The sequence below is a fragment of the Doryrhamphus excisus genome, chromosome 23, assembly GCF_030265055.1.
Source record: "Doryrhamphus excisus isolate RoL2022-K1 chromosome 23, RoL_Dexc_1.0, whole genome shotgun sequence".
Classification (NCBI taxonomy): domain Eukaryota; kingdom Metazoa; phylum Chordata; class Actinopteri; order Syngnathiformes; family Syngnathidae; genus Doryrhamphus; species Doryrhamphus excisus.
In genome coordinates this window covers 4,885,727-4,906,011 of record NC_080488.1, presented here as the reverse complement: position 1 = coordinate 4,906,011, position 20,285 = coordinate 4,885,727, and the positions used below count along the sequence as shown (strand labels likewise).

Genomic DNA, 20,285 nt, shown 5'->3' with positions numbered 1-20,285 from the left:
ATATATTAATAATACATAATATATTTTAATAAAACATATATTTAACTTATATATTTAACTTCATATCGTAACTCATAACACTGTTTTTTAAAGTAAAAACATACAATCCCCCCCATGAACCTGAATGGTTTCTCCCTCCCAGACGCCTTTGGTGTTCAACCAACATGGCGGCGCCCGGGATGCATGTAGGACAGTATATGCACAAAAATTGCAGGCTTTTACTCGCTAACTTGGAGCAGTTGTGGAGTACAAGGTAAGATAAATAACATATATATTTTTTCACAATCCTTCGAGGAGCTTAATTGCTTTTGTTCGCGCCACAAGTCTTTCATTTGCGGCTAACATCCTTTGACAAGGAGGTCATTAAGTCAAACATGGTGCATTACACAGGATTTTAAATAAACTACGTCAACATATTTAGTCCTAAATAAGTTTCTTTCTGTCTTGTTCAAGGACTTTTATTGGGATATCAGCTGTGCGCCAACAAAGTGTTGGTGTTGCTAAAGGTACGTTCAATGTAGGGTTTAGCATTACTGTACAATATAATGCATACAATGCCATAATACATATAGAGATTGATATATTCATATCTATATAGTTATATAGTCTGATTTAAAGTTTTGTAAGATTTAAGTAAAGCCATAACATATTTCTTTTGCTGGTGTAACAGAATCCCCTGAACAGATCGTCATTCCCAGAAAGAAAGTATGGTATGTGTTTGTGTTATACAAACAAATTAAGTGTTTTCTTATTATAAATCATATTTAACAATGTTATTTTTTTATTGAAAAAGGAGCAAAGAGGCAGTGTTGGAGACTTTGGCTTCAACTGTCCGCAGGGTGAGATCCCTTTCTCTTCCGCCTCCCTGTATTTGTTTATTAATAACAAAATGTCTAAATGTTCCTATTGGTATTTCCTTTTCTATCAGGACCCTACTGCGTATCCCTACCAGTTCCAGGATGATCCCTATCTCGCTCCGAGGAATTTTGCAGAGTTTGTACGAAACATTTTCACTCTAAGGATGGTTTAGAAATATTAGTGTTCTGTCACCAAAACTGTGTTATCTAAATCCAAACTGACACAGTATGTGTTTTTTTCATATTAAACAACATAAATGTCACACATAAATGAATGATTAGGAAACACTGGAGATCACTTATCATTTTAATGCGCTTATTGACAATAACAAGTAAAATGTCTCTATTTTTGCAGAAACTCTACTCTCTCTCTCAGGAGTCTGGCCGATCTGCAGCTAAATACTTTATCAACAACTACCCAAAGTTCTTCACCAAAGATTTTGCTGAACCACACATACCTGTAAGAAATACACCAATATGAACAGTAGTACAGTAATCCCTTGTTTATTGTGGTTAATCGGACCCTCACCCAACTGTAAGTGAACTTCTGCAAAGTAGGATTCCGTAGTTGGGAGCATAGGAAACCTGTTTACAACCTTGTAAATACACTTTGTAACATTATTAGAGCCCTCTATATATGAAGTAACACCCCTATAGTCACCTTCACACTTTCATTCATTCATTTTCTACCGCTTTTTCCTCACAAGGGTGCTGGAGCCTATCCCAGGCGGGGTACACCCTGGACTGGTGGCCAGCCAATCATAGGGCACATATAGACAAACAACCATTCACACTCACATTCACACCTATGGACAATTTGGAGTCGCTAATTAACTTAGCATGTTTTTGGAATGTGGGAGGAAACCGGAGTACCCGGAGAAAACCCACGCATGCACCGGGAAAACATGCTAACTCAACACAGAGATATCCGAGGGTGGAATTGAACTCGGCTGTGTGGCCAGCGTGCTAACCACTTGACCGCCGTGCAGCCGTTTTTCAAACATTCATTCATTTTCTACCGCTTTTTCCTCACGAGGGTCGCGGGGGTGCTGGAGCCTATCCCAGCTGTCTTCAGGCGAGAGGCGGGGTACACCCTGGACTGGTGGCCAGCCAATCACAGGGCACATATAGACAAACAACCATTCACACTCACATTCATACCTATGGACAATTTGGAGTCACTAATTAACCTAGCATGTTTTTGGAATGTGGGAGGAAACCGGAGTACCCGGAGAAAACCCACGCATGCAAGGGAGAACATGCCGAGGGTGGAATTGAACCCTGGTCTCCTAGCTGACCTTAACACTTGTAGTACCCAATATAGTAGTAGACTTAATAAGAGAAAATAAAATGCACACTAATCCCTTGCCACTTGCTGTTTTGAATTTTTTGCAGTTTTTACAAACTAAATGCTGTTTTTGGTTGGATATGGTTTTATTATTCTACTTTAAATAAAAAAAAAGGAATCTTACTTTGCGGAAATTGACTTATTCCGGTTGGGTCTGGAACCAGATCAGGAAGACTTGGATTGGATGGATTAATTAACCGCGATAAACTGGGTATTACTGTAAAAAGTAGTAGTGTGTATAACACTATAAAGTACAGTTTGACATAAATGTTGATATTTTGCTGTGAAGTGTTTAATGCCAGATACCGTATCACTGCGCATCGACGAGGTGAGCGAAGAGGCGCTGAAAGAGAGGATTAGCTTAAGAAAAGTCAAGGCCGCTGTGGACATGTATGATCAACTTCTACAAGCAGGTGAAGTTGAATGCAGAAGGCCACGCCTCATGCGTATGCAATATTCAATAATATTAGTCAGCTTCCATTCTTATCTTTCAGGCACGTCTGTGTCCATGGAAACAACCCATGACCTCTTGGACTTGATCTGTCTCTTTTGTGACAGAGACCCTGTCCAGGAGGAGGGGCCAAAGATGGAAGACACAGTGAGTCACTGCAGATTGAGGGCAGTTAATTTAGCCTTTCATGGTGGGGATCTACTGTACAGAGGAGTGCTGGTTGATACCTACAAACCTCACCAGTATAAAGACCTGCAGTTGTGGTTTAACAAAAAAAAAAACAACATCTAAATCAGGGGTCTCAAACTCAATTTACCTGGGGGCCACTGGAGCTAGGGTCTGGGCAAGGCTGGGCCGCATCAGGTTTTCCAAAAAAAAAAAAAAAAACCCATTTATTAAAAACAGAAAAATATACAAACTTTTTCAGTGCTTTGGTTCCGATTTTCTACAAGAAAAGCTCTGATAAAACATTCCACTGTTCTCAAATATCTTAATTTTTATTTTTCTGCACAAAATAAGATGAAAAATAAATAAACAAATCAAGAATAAAGAAAATCAACCAATCAGTAATAAATAAATATAATAATAATAATAATAAATCGGCAAATAATAAAAACTTAAGAAACCACATATAGTTGGTGGGTAGACAAATTAATTTTTTTCAGATTAAAATGAACAAAACATTATTAGAGCCCTGTAGACATGACAAAACACGACTATAGTCACATTTATACTTTTTTTATTTACAACATATTGCGCAACTGCAGGGTCTTGAGACACATGCTAACTCGCAAACTAGAGAGCTAGCGACCTAAACGGTAGCCTTCAAGTTATTTCCTTTAAACTTAAATAGCCAAAAACTTACCACTTCCACACGGATAGGGAGGATAACTATTAACAGTTATTTAACCTTTAACATGAACATTAATCAAACGTAATAATTTTTTCTGGGTACATGATACCATACAGCATCCATATCAAACTTGCGCGGGCCGCACTAACATTAAACTTTCATATCAAGGCGGGGGCCTCAAACTAGTGTCCTGCGGGCCACATTTGGCCCGCGGGACATGTGTTTGAGACCCCTGATCTAAATGTTTCTATTCAGGAGGAGTCAGCAGGCGAGGTGCGGAAGAGGAAAGGGAGGTTTCGTCGGTCATCAGACTTCCTCAGGTTGACCTGGAAAGACCATAACAACGCAGAGAGAATATTTAACCTGCTGCCAGAAAAAGATGCTCGCTGTTACTCTGCTCTCATCAGAGGCATGGTGAAGGTAGGATGTGTTTTTATGTTTTATTTTTCTAAATTGCATTGGCCACTTGTTTAAAATATGTATAGAACATTAAACATCGCTCGATTGACAGCTTCTGGGCTCATTTACTGGGTTTTAAGTGACGTCACATCCAGTTGTTGAGTCTGCATCAAAGAGCATGTTAGTGCGTAGAAGTCATGTCAAATCATAGCAAATATACCTCATAGTGGCATCGTTCACATATGTGGAAATTGTGCAACTATGTATTACTAAGGCAGCCCATCATAATGGGGCCTCTCATAATTTAGACGCAAAATATGACAGTTTAGTCGCAGTCTGGAGCCCTGTTCTTTATGTTAAGTCTGACGCTGTCTTGTTGGTGTCCCTCTTTGATCGACAACAAAATATCTTGTTTAGTTATGTTGCACTTAAACCAAAAATGTTGATGAGCGCAATCAGACAACTTAATTGTGAACTTTTATTTTTTTTATCTTTTTAGTCCTATTTTATGCTTTTAGTCTTTAGCTTTTAACTCCAGTGTTTCCTCGGGGGGGGGGGGGGGGGGGGTCCTCCACAATGGGGGCTGTATCGGGTCTGCTGAGGGGGTGCCATCCTTGGGTCCCTTCGACCCGGCTGGTTGGGGGTTCCTCCCTTTTAATGTGGGGGTCCGCCTGTCTGTCGGAGTCGGGGGGCCCAGGTGCTGGTCCTCCGATGGCACGGCCTGCGGCTCCTCCCAGTGTGGACGGCCCCAAATGTGGCGTTTCCTTGATCCTCAGTGCCATGCCATGTCTCCCTACTGTGTGTGATTGTGTGTGTGTGTGTGTCTAGTATGGAGGGTAGGACGGAGGGGCTTTCTTAGTAATAGTTTCTTAGTTTTTCCTTTTAATTGTGGTAATTGTTTTTAATTCTGTAAAGCACTTTGTGTTGCATGTCTTTGCAGGAAAAGTGCTATACAAATAAAGTTGATTTGATAGTAAACATAATTACAGCCATACAGTTGCAGTAATTAAAATCATTATTACTGTAATAATAGCATACCAATAGCATAAAGACATCAGGGATAAGATGGTAGATTGTGTAGAGAAGCACCCATGTGCTGTGAGTGAATCGATTTGAATCGAAATTGAATCGATTTTAGGAAATTGGCCATGATACAGAGCTGTATAGCTGATATATAAGGGTCATTTTGATGGTGTGATTTAAATTAAATTAATTAATTTAATTAAACAAGTGTGTCTTCACAGCATGGAGCCTATACCAAGGCCTTCAGCATGTACACAGATCTGCTTAACAACAGACTGACAGGTGAGCGTGTTCATTCAGCTACAAGAGCATCTGTGATAGGCCACTGAATTCGGATGAGACTCTTACAAGTTGTATTGTACTTCATTCACTGTTGTTCATTCAATGTTGTTTGACAGGGTCAATGTCAGGTTGACAGAATTTAATTAATAATAATCAATTGTGAATTTCATGTGCTCCCACAAACACGGAAACTAAGAAATAAAATATCTTGATAATTGCAGTGAAGTCTAAAAAGCCCACACAGACACATTTCATAAACGTTCATAATAAAAGCACATTAGAGCAACCTGGGTCACTCTAAAAAGCATTATCAGGAAAAGTAACAAGAAGACAAACTACCCTAATTATTTCATGGTGGGAAACACTTATAATAATGATGATTATGAATGAGACAGTTGAAAAGTTCAATAACTACTTTGTCAATATTGGTCCCAAACTGGAAGAAGGGATTCTGACAAGGGAGGAAAGGAATTAAACAATTTAAAGGAATCCTAATTCTATGTTTCTGACAGATGTAACAAAAAAATGTAATGTAAAAACATCAACCGAGTAAGGAACTCAAACAATGCACAACGATGAGTTAATTTAAAAAAAACAATACAAGCAGTTGATGTTTGCTAAATACAAGGATGAAGAGTCTTGAACCAGTCATGATGTGCTATATATATCACTATATTGACACTTACTATGGTACCCATTATGTCATTGGATGCTCATATCACCTTGTACTAAAAAAACAAAAAAAAACCTTACACTGTATTATGGAAAGCAGGAAGTGAACAAATGTAACAGTTACTGATTGTAAAAGTACCATATGGAGGGGTAGGATTTAATAAGCTTTGCTTCTTCCTACTCCTTTTGAACATGTGGAACTGTGAACTGATTATGGGATGCATTCAATTGTAATCTGTAAATTGTAATCGGTTTGGGAACGCCTGAGCGTCCAACCTGGATGTGTTGTATCTTAATAACGATAACCGCAATAACCAGAATGATTAGCATCCACAAGGCCAAAGCCCATGTTGGGTGTCCTAACTTTTTCCCTTCCTGTCCAATACCGATATAAGCCAATGCTATTCTTTTTTTTGTTTGTTTTTTTTTTGGCTGATATCATCCCAATACCAATATCGGATCAGGACACCCCTACTTGTTACATGTGTACGATACACATATCATGTAATTATCCGACCGGTAGGAGTCCTTGGGGAAGACCCAGGACAAGGGTACATTGGTACAAGGTGCATTATTAAAAAAAAAACAAACAAAAAACGTTAAACTGTATTATGGAAAGCAGGAAGTGAACAAATGTAACAGTTACTGATTGTAAAAGTACCAGATGGAGGGGTAGGATTTAATAAGCTTTGCTTCTTCCTACTCCTTTTGGACATGTGGAACTGTGAACTGATTATGTGATGCACTCAATTGTAATCTGATGCATGTTCAAATGAAATAAAACCATTACCAATAGACTGATATAAAATGGTAGGATAACACGACAATGTGTATTATAGTTACGTGTGGTTGAAGTATCACTATGCTCTCTTTTCAGCTGATGTCCACATTTTCAACGCTCTGCTCTCAGCAGCTCCCGAAGTCCGAGACAAATACATCGAGAGATGGGACCTCATCACTGTAAGGCCTTGGAACGCCATGACAAATATTACAAACTCAAACAGCAAAATGGAATTCTTACTTTCATGGTATTACTCTTTCTCTCTTGTTTGTGTGTCTGCAGGAGATTTTAAATCAAATGAGTCAACAGAAAGTCCAGCCCAACCTACAGACCTTCAACAGCGTACTTAAAGCCTTGAGGCGCTGTGGCTCTTTGGCCAAAACATTGGCACTACAGACTCTGAGTGAGATGAAGTCACTCCGCATAGGTAATAATACATAATGATGTGTATGCAGAGTATGTACACAGTGAAAGTATTTTTTTTCCCAGACTAATGTGCATATTTATTTGTGTGTGTGTGTGTAGTTCCCAGTCTGGCCACCTTTGACCATATCCTGGCCATATTTTACAAACCGGGTAAGCACACATGTTGTTAAAGCTACATCACAAAAAAAAAGTGTACAAAGCCTTTGCATCTCTGGATCTGCTTTAAGATCGGAGTCTTCATAATAGCCAGCAGGGGGTGACATCAGCTCTATTGAATAGAGGTCTACACCAGGGGTCTCAAACTACTTGGGGGCCACTGGAGCTAGGGTGTGGGCGAGACTGGGCCGCGTAAAAAAAAAACGCATTTATTAAAAACGAAAAAATTTCAAAAACTTCGCTTTGGTTCCAATTTTCTACAAGAAAAGCTCTGATAAAACATTCCACTGTTCTCAAATATCTTCATTTTTATTTTTCTACACAAAATAAGATGAAAAATAAATAAACAAATCAAGAATTAAGAAAATCAATAAATCAGTAATAAATAAATATAATAATAATAATAAAACAGCAAATAATAAAAACTTAGGAAACCACATATAGTTGGTGGGTAGAGAAAATATTTTTTTCAGATTAAAATGAACAAAGCATTATTAGAGCCCTGTAGACATGACAAAACACGACTATAGTCACATTTATACTCTTTATTTACAACATATTGCGCAACTGCAGGGTCTTGAGACACATGCTAACTCGCAAACTAGAGAGCTAGCGACCTAAACGGTAGCCTTCAAGTTATTTCCTTTAAACTTAAATAGCCAAAAACTTACCACTTCCACACGGATAGGGAGGATAACTATTAACAGTTATTTAACCTTTAACATGAACATTAATCAAACGTAATAATTTTTTCTGGGTACATGATACCATACAGCATCCATATCAAACTTGTCGCACTAACATTAAACTTTCATATCAAGGCGGGGGCCTCAATGGCCCGCGGGCTGCGTGTTTGAGACCCCTGATGTAGAGGAAATGACCCGCACATCATCATTTGTCTCCATTGCTTCTTCATTTAACGTATGTGAAGCCCTTGTTAAATAAATGAGATGATGTAACCCATATTTGTCGTTTAGGCATGTCTGGCCAGGTCAAATCCAACATTTTGCAGGAAATTATGTTAGTGTTGGAAGGAAAACCATTTACCTGCCAGGACCCTGATGATGGTATGTAATGTGTGTGTAATACCACTGTTTGTTGTGTTTATATGAAAGGAATCAAAATACCACTTATTATTGTGTATGATTTGAAAAATCAAATAATTGTGTCTTTTATTGTGTCTTTTCTCATCAGTTCTATTCTTCTCCAGTGCCATGAGAGTTGTGAGTTTCTGGGTTTTTTTTTTACACACATTAGTGTGTACCTACCATCATTTCACTTGACATTTATCATTACAGTGTTTGGATTATAAAGATCTGGAACTGGCTTATAAAGTCCAAAGTGTGGTGGAGGTGGGGGAGAACTGGAGGCTTCTAGGCGATTACTACCAACAAAAAATCTATTAGTAAGACGTGTCTTTGTGACTTATTTGTGGAGAAATATAACGAGTAGTACAAAATATGAACTGGACTTTACCTCTTCCCTTTACAGCAGTCGCTTTTTCAACCTTTTGTGTATGATGGAACACATCGACGTGGTGTTGAAGTGGTACAGAGAGCTCATTCCCTCAGTGAGTACAGTACCCACATGTCTCTATTATGCACTGATGATATTGAAGCATTTTTTGCCTTTTAAAGGTAAGCATTTCCTAGCATAAAAATGTATAAATGAAGTAAAAACAAATATAAGGCATTCGAAGACATGATTATATGTAGTATTCTACCCTGGTCACAAGGTGTCAATGTTCAATGAGACACACAAGCACCAGACTTGTTTGCCGGTTTAAATGATCTCAAAACATGCACAATGATCCGTAACATGGGCTACTGTTGCAGCTGTGACCCACACCGACCCAAAACTCAACTCTGAACTGCCAGTGTGATTTCCTGCCCTCCTCTACACTCAACATACAGAAGCACACACAAGCACGAGTCTTACTTTGTCAGGTTCAAACTCCTGTCCCACTTTTAAAAACACTTAAATACAGAAATACAGAAGAGACAGACAACAATATTCAAAGTTACTCGCAGCGAGGAGAGTGAAACCACATACCCAGTGACATGCCGCTCCACTCTGAATATGCAGTTCACACTTTTTATTCTCTTTCGGGGGTCCCTACTACATGGTCGTGTAACTCTTAAGGGGGGAGAAGGCAGTTGCATGAGCTGTATTTGTTTGTCTATGTGTGTGTATATGTGAGAGTAATTACTTTTATTGTTTTATGAGTTCTTATCTTGACACATTCTTGCAGGATTAACACCTCCAGGACCTGAGGGTCGCTGGGGGTCTCTGATCAGGGTCACAGGAACATTTCTTCTTCAGCACATTGAAACACTTTCTATTGTCTAAGCAAATGGATATAAGGGTGATAACTAATATTATATTCATTCTATCTACATTTTATTCTAACATAGTTATGTCTATGGTTTTGCCATAGAAACAAGTGACTCGCTGTCTAAAAACAAGCACGAAACATGGAACTTAGGAATTTACAAGCGACTTTACAAACAACAACAAGCACAAAGTCGTATACACTTTTTGGTGCTTCTGCGAGGAGAAAGCGGAAATGAAAAAGCTGAGAAATCAACGATGCAGACACAACGTCGACTGGGTCCGCCCCGTAATTTAGCTTTTACAGAGAGATAAAAAATGTAAAAAAAAAAAAAAATCCTGAGGAAAAACTATTAAAAGCTGTACATTAATTTGTATAGAATTGAGGGAAATAAGTACCAGCGAGCATTCTGACCCAGACATAAAAAACACTAAAGTTTTGTTTTCCTCATCGCAGTAAGAGTAGCCTCCGCTTTACGCTAATCGCTATCAAGTTTGTCACTTACTCCAAACTTTGTCCTTGTAAGCTAACGTTTACTGTTAAATATTGAATTGTTAACGAGTAGGGGATATCGGTGCAAAAGTCTAGAGTGCCCTCTTGTGGCTGTCTGTGAAATGATATGTATATTTTTTCATGTATAAGTCGCAGGAACAGGCAACCTATGAAAAAAAAGTGCGACTTATAGTCCGGAAAATACAGTAGTTTTGTATACAGACCAGGTTATGGTAAATGCTACTATTCCTAGGAAATTGAGGAAATAATTTCATTTGTGTTTTACATTGGTCATGAGCACAGCCATGCTTGTGCCTTCCAATTTTATTTGATTTATTTTACCAATTAAGAACAGCATGAAGTGGTATTAATTAATCATTCATTCATTTTCTCTCACTTATCCTTGTGAGGGTCGCGGAGGTGCTGGAGCCTATCCCAGCTGTCTTCCAGCTGGACTGGTTGCCAGCCAATCACAGGGCACATATAGACAAACAACCATTCACACTCACATTCATACCTACGGACAATTTGGAGTCGCCAATTAACCTAGCATGCAGTTAATTGAAAACAAAAATAACTTAGGATACTGAAGCAGTGTAAGATTTCGATGCTGTACTACGTACTGTGTACTGGTACTTGCACATGTTTGAAACTGCAATACAAAAAGCAAAAACGGTTATACTTTCCTACGTTCAATCATTGCAGTTATTCTACCCGAGGTACGAGGATATGAGAGACCTCCTGCAGGCCCTGGACACAGACAGTCGTTTGGACATGCTGCCCGCAATATGGAAAGGTGTGATTATTATATTACAGCACGTGTAGGTTTGCACTTTCAGGATTAAAAACTAGCTAGCATGTGATGATGTTGACTCTTGTCTCTTCCAGATATCCGTAATTTTGGTCAAGATAATAAATCAGAGTTGATTGAGGAGCTTCTCACTTTAATGGCCAGAGACGAACACAGTCCACAGGTCAGGGAAGTTGATGATGATTTGTCTTTGATGGTAAGGAACAGATCCATATCCATCGCTCGTGTGTGTGTGTGTGTTTTTAAGGTCCAAGAGTCTTTTGCTGTTTGTGCGCTGGACGTGAAGAGTGTCTTTGAAGGCAACACAAGGAGGCCCAGTGTGGAGTGGAGCACTCCCACTCTCACACACATTACCTGCCTGCTGCTGCGGGCCAACAAGATCCAAGAGGCTTGGTGAGTTGTTGTTGTTATTATTATTATGATGATGATTATTTTTATTTTATTTTATTTTTTATTTTTATTTTATTTTGTATTTTATTTTGTATTTTTTTATTTTTATTTTTATATTTGTGTTATTATTATTTTTTTATTATTAATAATTAGATGATTATTGTTTATTATTATTATATTTATTTCATTATTATTTTATTATTATTGTTTTTATAGTTATTTTATTATTATTTTTATAGTTAATAATAATAATAATAATAATAGATTTATAGTTAGTTATAATTTTATTATTTGCAAACATACAAACTCCACACAGAGATGGCCGAGGGTGGAATTGAACCCTGGTCTCCTAGCTGTGAGGTCTGCGCGCTAACCACTCGACCGCCGTGTAGCCCCCCCTAGTTATGCTTATTTATTGTTACTATTATTATTAATATTCATTCATTTTCTACTGATTATCCTGACGAGGGTCGCAGAGGGTGCTGGAGCCTATCCCAGCTGTCTTTGGGCGAGAGACGGGGTACACCCTGGACTGGTGGCCAGCCAATCACAGGGCACATATAGACAAACAACCATTCACACTCACATTCATACCTATGGACAATTTGGGTCTCATAGCTGTGTGGCCTGCGCGCTAACCACTAGTTATGATTATTTATTATTATTATTATTATTATTGTCTGCATTTTAATGTTATCTCAGCAGTTTGATTCTCTCTTCTCTTCTCTGCAGGGAAATGATGCAGCTCTTCAAATCCAACAACAGAGTTCCTTCGTAAGTTGTAGATCAAGTAGATTTAACAGAAGTCTAACAAGTAGCCTCAAAACCAAAAGTTGAGGGTCATTTTTTTCCAGTCTGAACTTCCTGTTCTTCTTTCCTTTGTTCATGAAGTATCCTCCAAATAATAGATAGCTAGTGATAGCTTCACTCCTGCCTTCTACCTTATTGCCTATTGTCAGTCATTTTAGGGTCTTTCTTTCTTTCTTCTAGACCAGGGGTCTCAAACTCAATTTACCTGGGGGCCACTGGAGCTAGGGTCTGGGCAAGGCTGGGCTGCATCAGGTTTTCCAAAAAAAACAAAAAAAAAAACGCATTTATTATTTATTATTTAAAACAGAAAAATATACAAACTTTTTCAGTGCTTTGGTTCCGATTTTCTACAATAAAAGCTCTGAAATATCTTTTTATTTTTCTGCACAAAATAAGAAGAAAAATAAATAAACAAATCAAGAATAAAGAAAATCAATCAGTAATAAATAAATATAATAATAATAATAAAACGGCAAATAATAAAAACTTAAGAAACCACATATAGTTGATGGGTAGACAAATATTTTTTTTCAGATTAAAATGAACAAAGCATTATTAGAGCCCTGTAGACATGACAAAACACGACTATAGTCACATTTATACTCTTTTTATTTACAACATATTGCGCAACTGCAGGGTCTTGAGACACATGCTAACTCGCAAACTAGATAGCTAGCGACCTAAACGGTAGCCTTCAAGTTATTTCCTTTAAACTTAAATAGCCAAAAACGTACCACTTCCACACGGATAGGGAGGATAACTATTAACAGTTATTTAACCTTTAACATGAACATTAATCAAACGTAATAATTTTGTCTGGGTACATGATACCATACAGCATCCATATCAAACTTGCGCGGGCCGCACTAACATTAAACTTTCATATCAAGGCGGGGGCCTCAAACTCGTGTCCTGCGGGCCACATGTTTGAGACCCCTGTTCTAGCCTATGACGATGTTGACAATGCAATGGTTATGATTTGGTTTTTCAGCAATAGACAGCTCTCTGGTTTTCATGTAATCACCTCTAAATGCCAGTCTGTGTGTATCGTAGTAAGAATAATAATTCATACTATGATTTCTATTTGTTATGTCATACATCAGTGAAGCGCTGTTTGATGACTTCCTGTCCATGTGCAAGCGAGAGGGCTCCGCCCAAAGAGCGGTGGAGTTGGTCCAGCTGTCAGCAGCCTTCTGTCTGCAAGGAACTCCACGTCTGGTCAAGCGAACCCTCGCAGACTTTGACTTGAGTGAGGATCAAAGGTGAGGATCCTTTTAGTCTCAAGTAGGTTCCTACATAAATTCATCTTCAGCATGTTCACATTGACTATTAAGGTACAAATGATCCTATATCAGGAAGACCTGGGTTTGATTCCACCCTCGGCCATCTCTGTGTGGAGTTTGCATGTTCTCCCCGTGCATGTGTGGGTTTTCTCCCGGTACTCCGGTTTCCTCCCACATTCCAAAAACATGCTAGGTTAATTGGCGACTCAAAATTGTCCATAGGTATGAATGTGAGTGTGAATGGTTGTTTGTCTATATGTGCCCTGTGATTGATTGGCTGGCGATCACTCCAGGGTGTATGCCGCCTCTTGCCAAAGTCAACTGGGATAGGCTCCAGCTTCCCCCCGCGACCTTCGTGAGAATAAGCAGTATATAAAATGGATGTATGGATCACTAATTGATTTGTTTTCGTCTGCCAAGGGCCATCTTGTCTGAGCTTGAGATCGTCACCCAGACTGCAGAGTGAAAGAGACGCTCTCCCAACTAGAAACCCAAACAATTCAGGTGGAAATATAATAAATATTTAGAAAAAATATATATACTTGTTTCTGTGTGTAATAAAATACATTATGTGATAGAAGCAATCTAAAGAGGCTTATTTGTAGACAACAAAGAGGCGTAATAGTATGTGTGTCCGCCAGGTGTCGCCATTTATCAGCAAACGACAACCTTCCATTGTCTTAAACCAGGGGTCTCAAACACCATTTACTTGGGGGCAACTGGAGCTAGGGTCTGGGTGAGACTGGGCCGCATCAGGTTTTCCAAAACAAAACAAAAACGCATTTATTAAAAACAGAAAAATTTCAAAAACTTTGCTTTGGTTTCAATTTTCTACAAGAAAAGCTCTGATAAAACATTCCACTGTTCTCAAATATCTTAATTTTTATTTTTCTACACAAAATAACATGAAAAGTAAATAAACAAATCAAGAATAAAGAAAATCAATCAATCGGTAATAAATAAATAAATATAATAATAAAACGGCAAATAATAAAAACTTAAGAAACCACATATAGTTGGTGGGTAGACAAATTATTTTTTTCAGATTAAAATGAACAAAGCATTATTAGAGCCCTGTAGACATGACAAAACACGACTATAGTCACATTTATACTCTTTTTATTTACAACATATTGCGCAACTGCAGGGTCTTGAGACACATGCTAACTCGCAAACTAGAGAGCTAGCGACCTAAACGGTAGCCTTCAAGTTATTTCCTTTAAACTTAAAAAAGGCAAAAACTTACCACTTCCACACGGATAGGGAGGATAACTATTAACAGTTATTTAACCTTTAACATGAACATGAATCAAACATAATAATTTTTTCTGGGTACATGATACCATACAGCATCCATATCAAACTTGCGCGGGCCGCACTAACATTAAACTTTCATATCAAGGCGGGGGCCTCAAACTAGTCTCCTGCGGGCCACATTTGGCCCGCGGGCCGCGTGTTTGAGACCCGTGTTTGAGTCTTAAACCAATGGTTAGCAACCTTCACATTCAAAACAGCCATTTTGCCTCTTCCCCCACAAAAAAAAAAGTTTTAATCTCGCTGACTTTTACCAGTTACAACAACAAACAGAAGTGCATATGTGTAATGGAGGCCAACTGGCGGTGGAGTCATAGGAAGTTGGTAAACATTGCATTGACCGCTGTTACACACGAGTGGCTTACACAGTTGAGTCATTCGACGCTTTTGTTGTTTGCTAATTTCTTGCTACATATCAAGAATACAAGCACGTTAGTATCTTTAACAGAGAAGACAAAGAAATCTATCCATGCATAATTTAACAAACTGTTTTCTTTTATGGGCCGAACAACGAACACGAACACACCCACAGGCCTCTCCTACTTGCACTCATCCAGTCACAACTCAACCAGGATGCATTCACGGTGTTAAAAAAAAAGTCAGATATCTTTAACTCTTTTCAACAATGCATATTTTCCCCACTTATGTAATTAAAAAAAAAATATTCAAGCATTGCTAAGGGAGACACAAGGAGGCTGAAATGCTGCATAGGGTAGCCGACCCCCGTTTTGATACGTGAGATATGTGTACTTTTTATTGTTTATTACAGCAGCGTAACATCATGTCACACTATTAGACAAAGCCGCACAACGGAAACTAAGCATAATTTTCTCTTGGTGATAGCAACCCAACATCCTGAAAACAGCGATTAGCTATTTCCTGTAGAATGTCAGGCACATTGCTAACTTGTTTTTTTTGTATTTATTTAGAAGAAACTACACAGTGATGGGTGGGTCGATCCTACTCTGATATTTTGTACATTAAAGTGAATGTCATTTATTGTCAATCTCAATCAGAAATCACTCCACACTCTTTATTGCTCTCTGGTTCTACCATATCTTACTTATTGTATGGAAATATGGGCTAATAACTATAAAAGCAATCTTCACTCGCTAAATGTACTGCAAAAAAGGCCAGTAAGGATAATTCATAATGCCACCTACAGAGAACATACTAACTCCTTATTTCTAAAATCACAAATACATAAACATAAATAAAATGTTAAAAAATATTTTTTAAAAATTAAAAAAAAAAATTTTTTGAATTCCAAATTTTTAAAAAAAATTTAAAAAACAATTGAACATTTGTAAAAAATTTAAAAATTTTAAAAACTTAAACTATATTAAGAAAGCAGGAAGTGAACAAATGTAACAGTTACTGATTATAAAAGTACCAGATGGAGGGGTATGATTTAATAAGCTTTGCTTCTTCCTACTCCTTTTGGACATGTGGAACTGTGAACTGATTATGGGATGCATTCAATTGTAATCTGATGCATGTTCAAATGAAATAAAACCATTACTATTATTTGCTAAGCTTAATGTTATTTTAGCGCGTGTACTGTGTGTACTCTTTAGTGGGTTAGTGAGGTCTCAAGCCAAGCTTGCCTTGCTGGTACTACAGATGTGGCTTTCTATTAACAATGGCTGTTTCACTGTGTAACATTTATAGGGAACCCGATGGACCTGGGGGAAAGAATAATTTGGGCGGCTCTACGACTGTGGCTGATGTTTCTTTTAGAGCTGTAAATTAGCAGCAGATGAAATACACTACATTCGCTCACTTTTTAAGCCGAGCGTCAGGAAAATGCAACATAAAATCTAATTCAGTGAGTGTTAGCAGACGTATATGGCACAGCAATTCTTGTGTAAATACTCAGCCTGTTGGTCTTGTTGTATTACAATATTTACAGGAGGAATAAACACTTTGAGGTATCATTCGACTGTAACAAAAATGCATCTTCTAACAAAAAGGTAAGTTTATGCTACAAAACATTTCAACACTGCCATCTAGTGGTCACTACAGGTACAGTATTCTATAATTCAGCACATGTTAAATGACACATTTATACACTTTTGGGAGGGATAGCATATATATATTAATCCTACATTTATTTTATCTACATATTTTGATTGCTTGACCATGAAAACAAACCATGGAAGGGTTTAAATGACTTTAAGAATGCTAATGTTAGCATGCTAACATGTAGCTCATTCTATAGTAAGCGCTAAGTAGCCATTGTCATAGGTGTATAACATTATACAAGGTGTTAGCATGTTAACATTAGCATGCTAGCATTGCTACCATGCAAACATTCATTCATTCATTCATTTTCTACCGTTTATCCTCACGAGGGTCGCGGGAGGTGCTGGAGCCTATCCCAGCTGTCTTCGGGCAAGAGGCGGGGTCGCTAAGTACTTGTCTACCTCTGAAAATGCTAAAAAAATGTATCATTGTTAGCATGCTAAAACCTAGCATGATAACGTGCTAACCACTCGACTGCCAAGCAGCATATTTTACCAGCATTTTGTGAGATTGTCATGGTCATAAACTTAAGCAGACTGTGTTATCATGCTAGGTGTTAGCATGTTAACATGTAGCTCATTCTATAGTTAGCGCTACTTGTTCATTCATTTTCTACCACCTATCCTCACGAGGATCGCGGCAGGTGCTGGAGCCTATCCCAGCTGTCTTCAGGCGAGAGGCGGTGTCGCTAAGTACTTACTTAACAATGATAGCATGCTAACACGGTCTGCTTAAGTTTATGATCATGAAAATCTCACAAAATGCTGGTATAATATATATCATGTTAGCATGGTGGGCTGCATGGCGGTCTAGTGGTTAGCACGCAGACCTCACAGCTAGGAGACCAGGGTTCAATTCCACCCTCGGCCATCTCTGTGTGGAGTTTGCATGTTCTCCCCGTGCATGCGTGGGTTTTCTGCGGGTACTCCGGTTTCCTCCCACATGCTAGAACATGCTAGGTTAATTGGCGACTCCAAATTGTCCATAGGTATGAATGTGAGTGTGAATGGTTGTTTGTCTATATGTGCCTTGTGATTGGCTGGCCACCAGTCCAGGGTGTACACCGCCTCTCGCCTAAAGACATGTTGCACATTAAGATTGTGAATGATGGGCAACATTCCCACAAAAAAGTGCAGTTCCCCTTTTAAAAATGGATGGCTGGTCGTAGTTTAGAGGTCCCTGGAAACAGGAAGAAGACCAGGTTAGGGGAAACCTATGGTTGGGGCACGCTCAGTCAGGTGTGTGTGTGTGTGTGTGTGTGTGTGAGAGAGAGAGAGCGAGAGAGAGCAAGTTAGTACAGGTGTGTGCCCGCAATCTGTGCTTTATCCCCTCAACCAATCATCAGCCAAGCTGAAAGTATGACCAAATATGGACAAATGGCTACCGTGAGTTGGGTGGCGCTCTTAGATGGGTGTGGTATTGTTCGCCAAACGTGTGTAAATCTGGCCTAAAGCGTCCTTGTAAACGTGAAAAAAATACTCTTATTATTTTGAATCAATATTACTAAACAGGCTTGCAACATCATTCCATTCCACAAGAAGACATTTGCTATTAAAAGTCACTTCCTGAAACAGAAGGACAAAAAGAGAAGAGCGTCATGAGAAAAGAGCATTCAAGTATGCATTGGAATATTTTCAAAGTGCATGGATGTTTTATGTACCATCTGGAATACAGAACCCGCTTTTTGTGGGGGTTACCTTCTGTGACCACCAGCGGATGGCGAGATTTACAAGGGGAAAATAAACACACAGTATTTCCACTATGTACAGTGTAGGTGTGTTGAATGAGTGGTGCTAGCATGTACTCCAACCTGCCTTTGTTTGACTAAACAAGGTGTATCCAAACTGTGGCCACTACTAAAAAAAATAAAACTAAAAAACAGCAAAAATATATAAGAATCAAGCCAAAATATTAATTTTGCAAAAATAATGTAATATGAGGCGGCACAGCGGTCTAATGGTTAGCGCGCAGACCTCACAGCTAGGAGACCAGGGTTCAATTCCACCCTCGGCCATCTCTGTGTGGAGTTTGCATGTTCTCCCCGTGCATGTGTGGGTTTTCTCCGGGTACTCCGGTTTCCTCCCACATTCCAAAAACATGCTAGGTTAATTGGCGACTCCAAATTGTCCATAGGTATGAATGTGAGTGTGAATGGTTGTTTGTCTATATGTGCCCTGTGATTGGCTGGTGACCAGTCCAGGGTGTACCCCGCCTCTCGCCCGAAGATGGCTGGGATAGGCTCCAGCACCGCTCATGACCCTCGTGAGGATAAGCGGTAGAAAATGAATGAATGAGTTCTCCTCCTATTTTGTGTGGAAGTGGTAACTTTTTGGCTTCTTTTTTTTGTCTTTCGCCCCCCTCGGCCATCTCTGTGTGGAGTTTGCATGTTCTCCCCGTGCATGCGTGGGTTTTCTCCGGGTACTCCGGTTCCCTCCCACATTCCAAAAACATGCTAGGTTAATTAGCGACTCCAAATTATCCATCCGAAGATGGCTGGGATAAGCTCCAGCACCGCCCGCGACCCTCGTGAGGAAAAGCGGTAGAAAATGAATTAATGAATCAATCGATCGCAAAGCTAAGATGCAGTTAGAAATAGTTTAGACACCCCTGCACTAAAAATGGCCGCCAAAGAGAATGAATTGACTTTCTTTGAGGGAGACATCCATGGGTTCCATTCATTATTCAAATGTGCAACTTAGTGTTTCCATTATATTGCATGCGTGAAAGGTGAAACCAATATTGACCATAACTGAAGTGAAATGATATCATGTTCAGTCTAGTAAAGCTAATCCCGCCTGGAACGCCATCTTGGAGCCACACAGCTCAACTCACAAGTCCGAGCATTTCCATGTCATTCTAATATAAATGGCTCGGAAAAGCAATTTGTGAGTCACATTAATTAAGAACAAATGCTTCAGTCTCCTCTGAAGCATAAAGGTTACACCGTGGCCCCGTGCAGTGGGAAAAGGTCGCCTGGAAGGGAATTTACACACACATCCCGGGAAAACGACAGGCTGATTCCCAAACAGCCAAGAGTGCAGTGAACAAGTTTGTGCAACCCGAAAATGTTTTGAGGAGGAATTTCCTCTTGACAAGATGCAGCACATCACTGATGGGTGAAATGGGGGGGAGGGGACGGCGGGGGTTGAGAGGAAGAATTTGGGCGTGTAGAGACTGGTAGAGAAGCCTTGCAGGACTAAAGTATTTACAAAACTAAATACTATTACAATACTACAGAACAGGACACTGTTGTTCTTGTTTTTGATTGATTCAAATAGCCTTTGTATGTATATATTTGGGGTATTATACTATAATTAGAGGTGGCACGGTGGTCAAGTGGTTAGCGTGCAGACCTCACAGCTAGGAGACCAGGGTTCAATTCCACCCTCGGCCATCTCTTTGCATGTTCTTCCTGTGCATGCGTGGGGTTTCTCCCACATTCCAAAAACATGCTAGGTTAATTGGCGACTCCAAATTGTCCATAGGTATGAATGTGAGTGTGAATGGTTGTTTGTCTATATGTGCCCTGTGATTGGCTGGCCACCAGTCCGGGGTGCTTGCATTTGATGCACAGCAGGGG

At 39.2% G+C, this 20,285-nt stretch overlaps 1 protein-coding gene across 3 annotated transcripts; it reads left to right on the top strand.

Annotated features, from left to right (window-relative positions):
- The first annotated feature begins 137 nt into the window (after nucleotides 1-137).
- On the top strand, nucleotides 138-14,378 carry ptcd3 (pentatricopeptide repeat domain 3). Of its 3 annotated transcripts, none has more exons than XM_058063833.1 (23): nucleotides 138-253; nucleotides 454-506; nucleotides 671-710; nucleotides 794-839; nucleotides 929-997; nucleotides 1,213-1,317; nucleotides 2,495-2,618; nucleotides 2,700-2,803; nucleotides 3,768-3,929; nucleotides 5,153-5,213; nucleotides 6,763-6,845; nucleotides 6,949-7,093; nucleotides 7,192-7,242; nucleotides 8,226-8,315; nucleotides 8,443-8,471; nucleotides 8,547-8,653; nucleotides 8,740-8,818; nucleotides 10,778-10,868; nucleotides 10,961-11,046; nucleotides 11,131-11,276; nucleotides 12,006-12,047; nucleotides 13,187-13,345; nucleotides 13,787-14,378. In XM_058063833.1, the coding sequence occupies exons 1-23, from the start codon at nucleotides 165-167 to the stop codon at nucleotides 13,830-13,832; spliced, it is 2,007 nt and encodes a 668-aa protein (XP_057919816.1). In that variant the 5' UTR covers nucleotides 138-164; the 3' UTR covers nucleotides 13,833-14,378. The 3 variants fall into 3 exon arrangements, with proteins under 3 accessions (XP_057919816.1, XP_057919815.1, XP_057919814.1); XM_058063832.1 differs by having other exon boundaries at nucleotides 3,765-3,929; nucleotides 8,743-8,818; nucleotides 13,787-14,370; XM_058063831.1 differs by having other exon boundaries at nucleotides 3,765-3,929; nucleotides 13,787-14,365.
- Nucleotides 14,379-20,285: the final 5,907 nt, after the last annotated feature.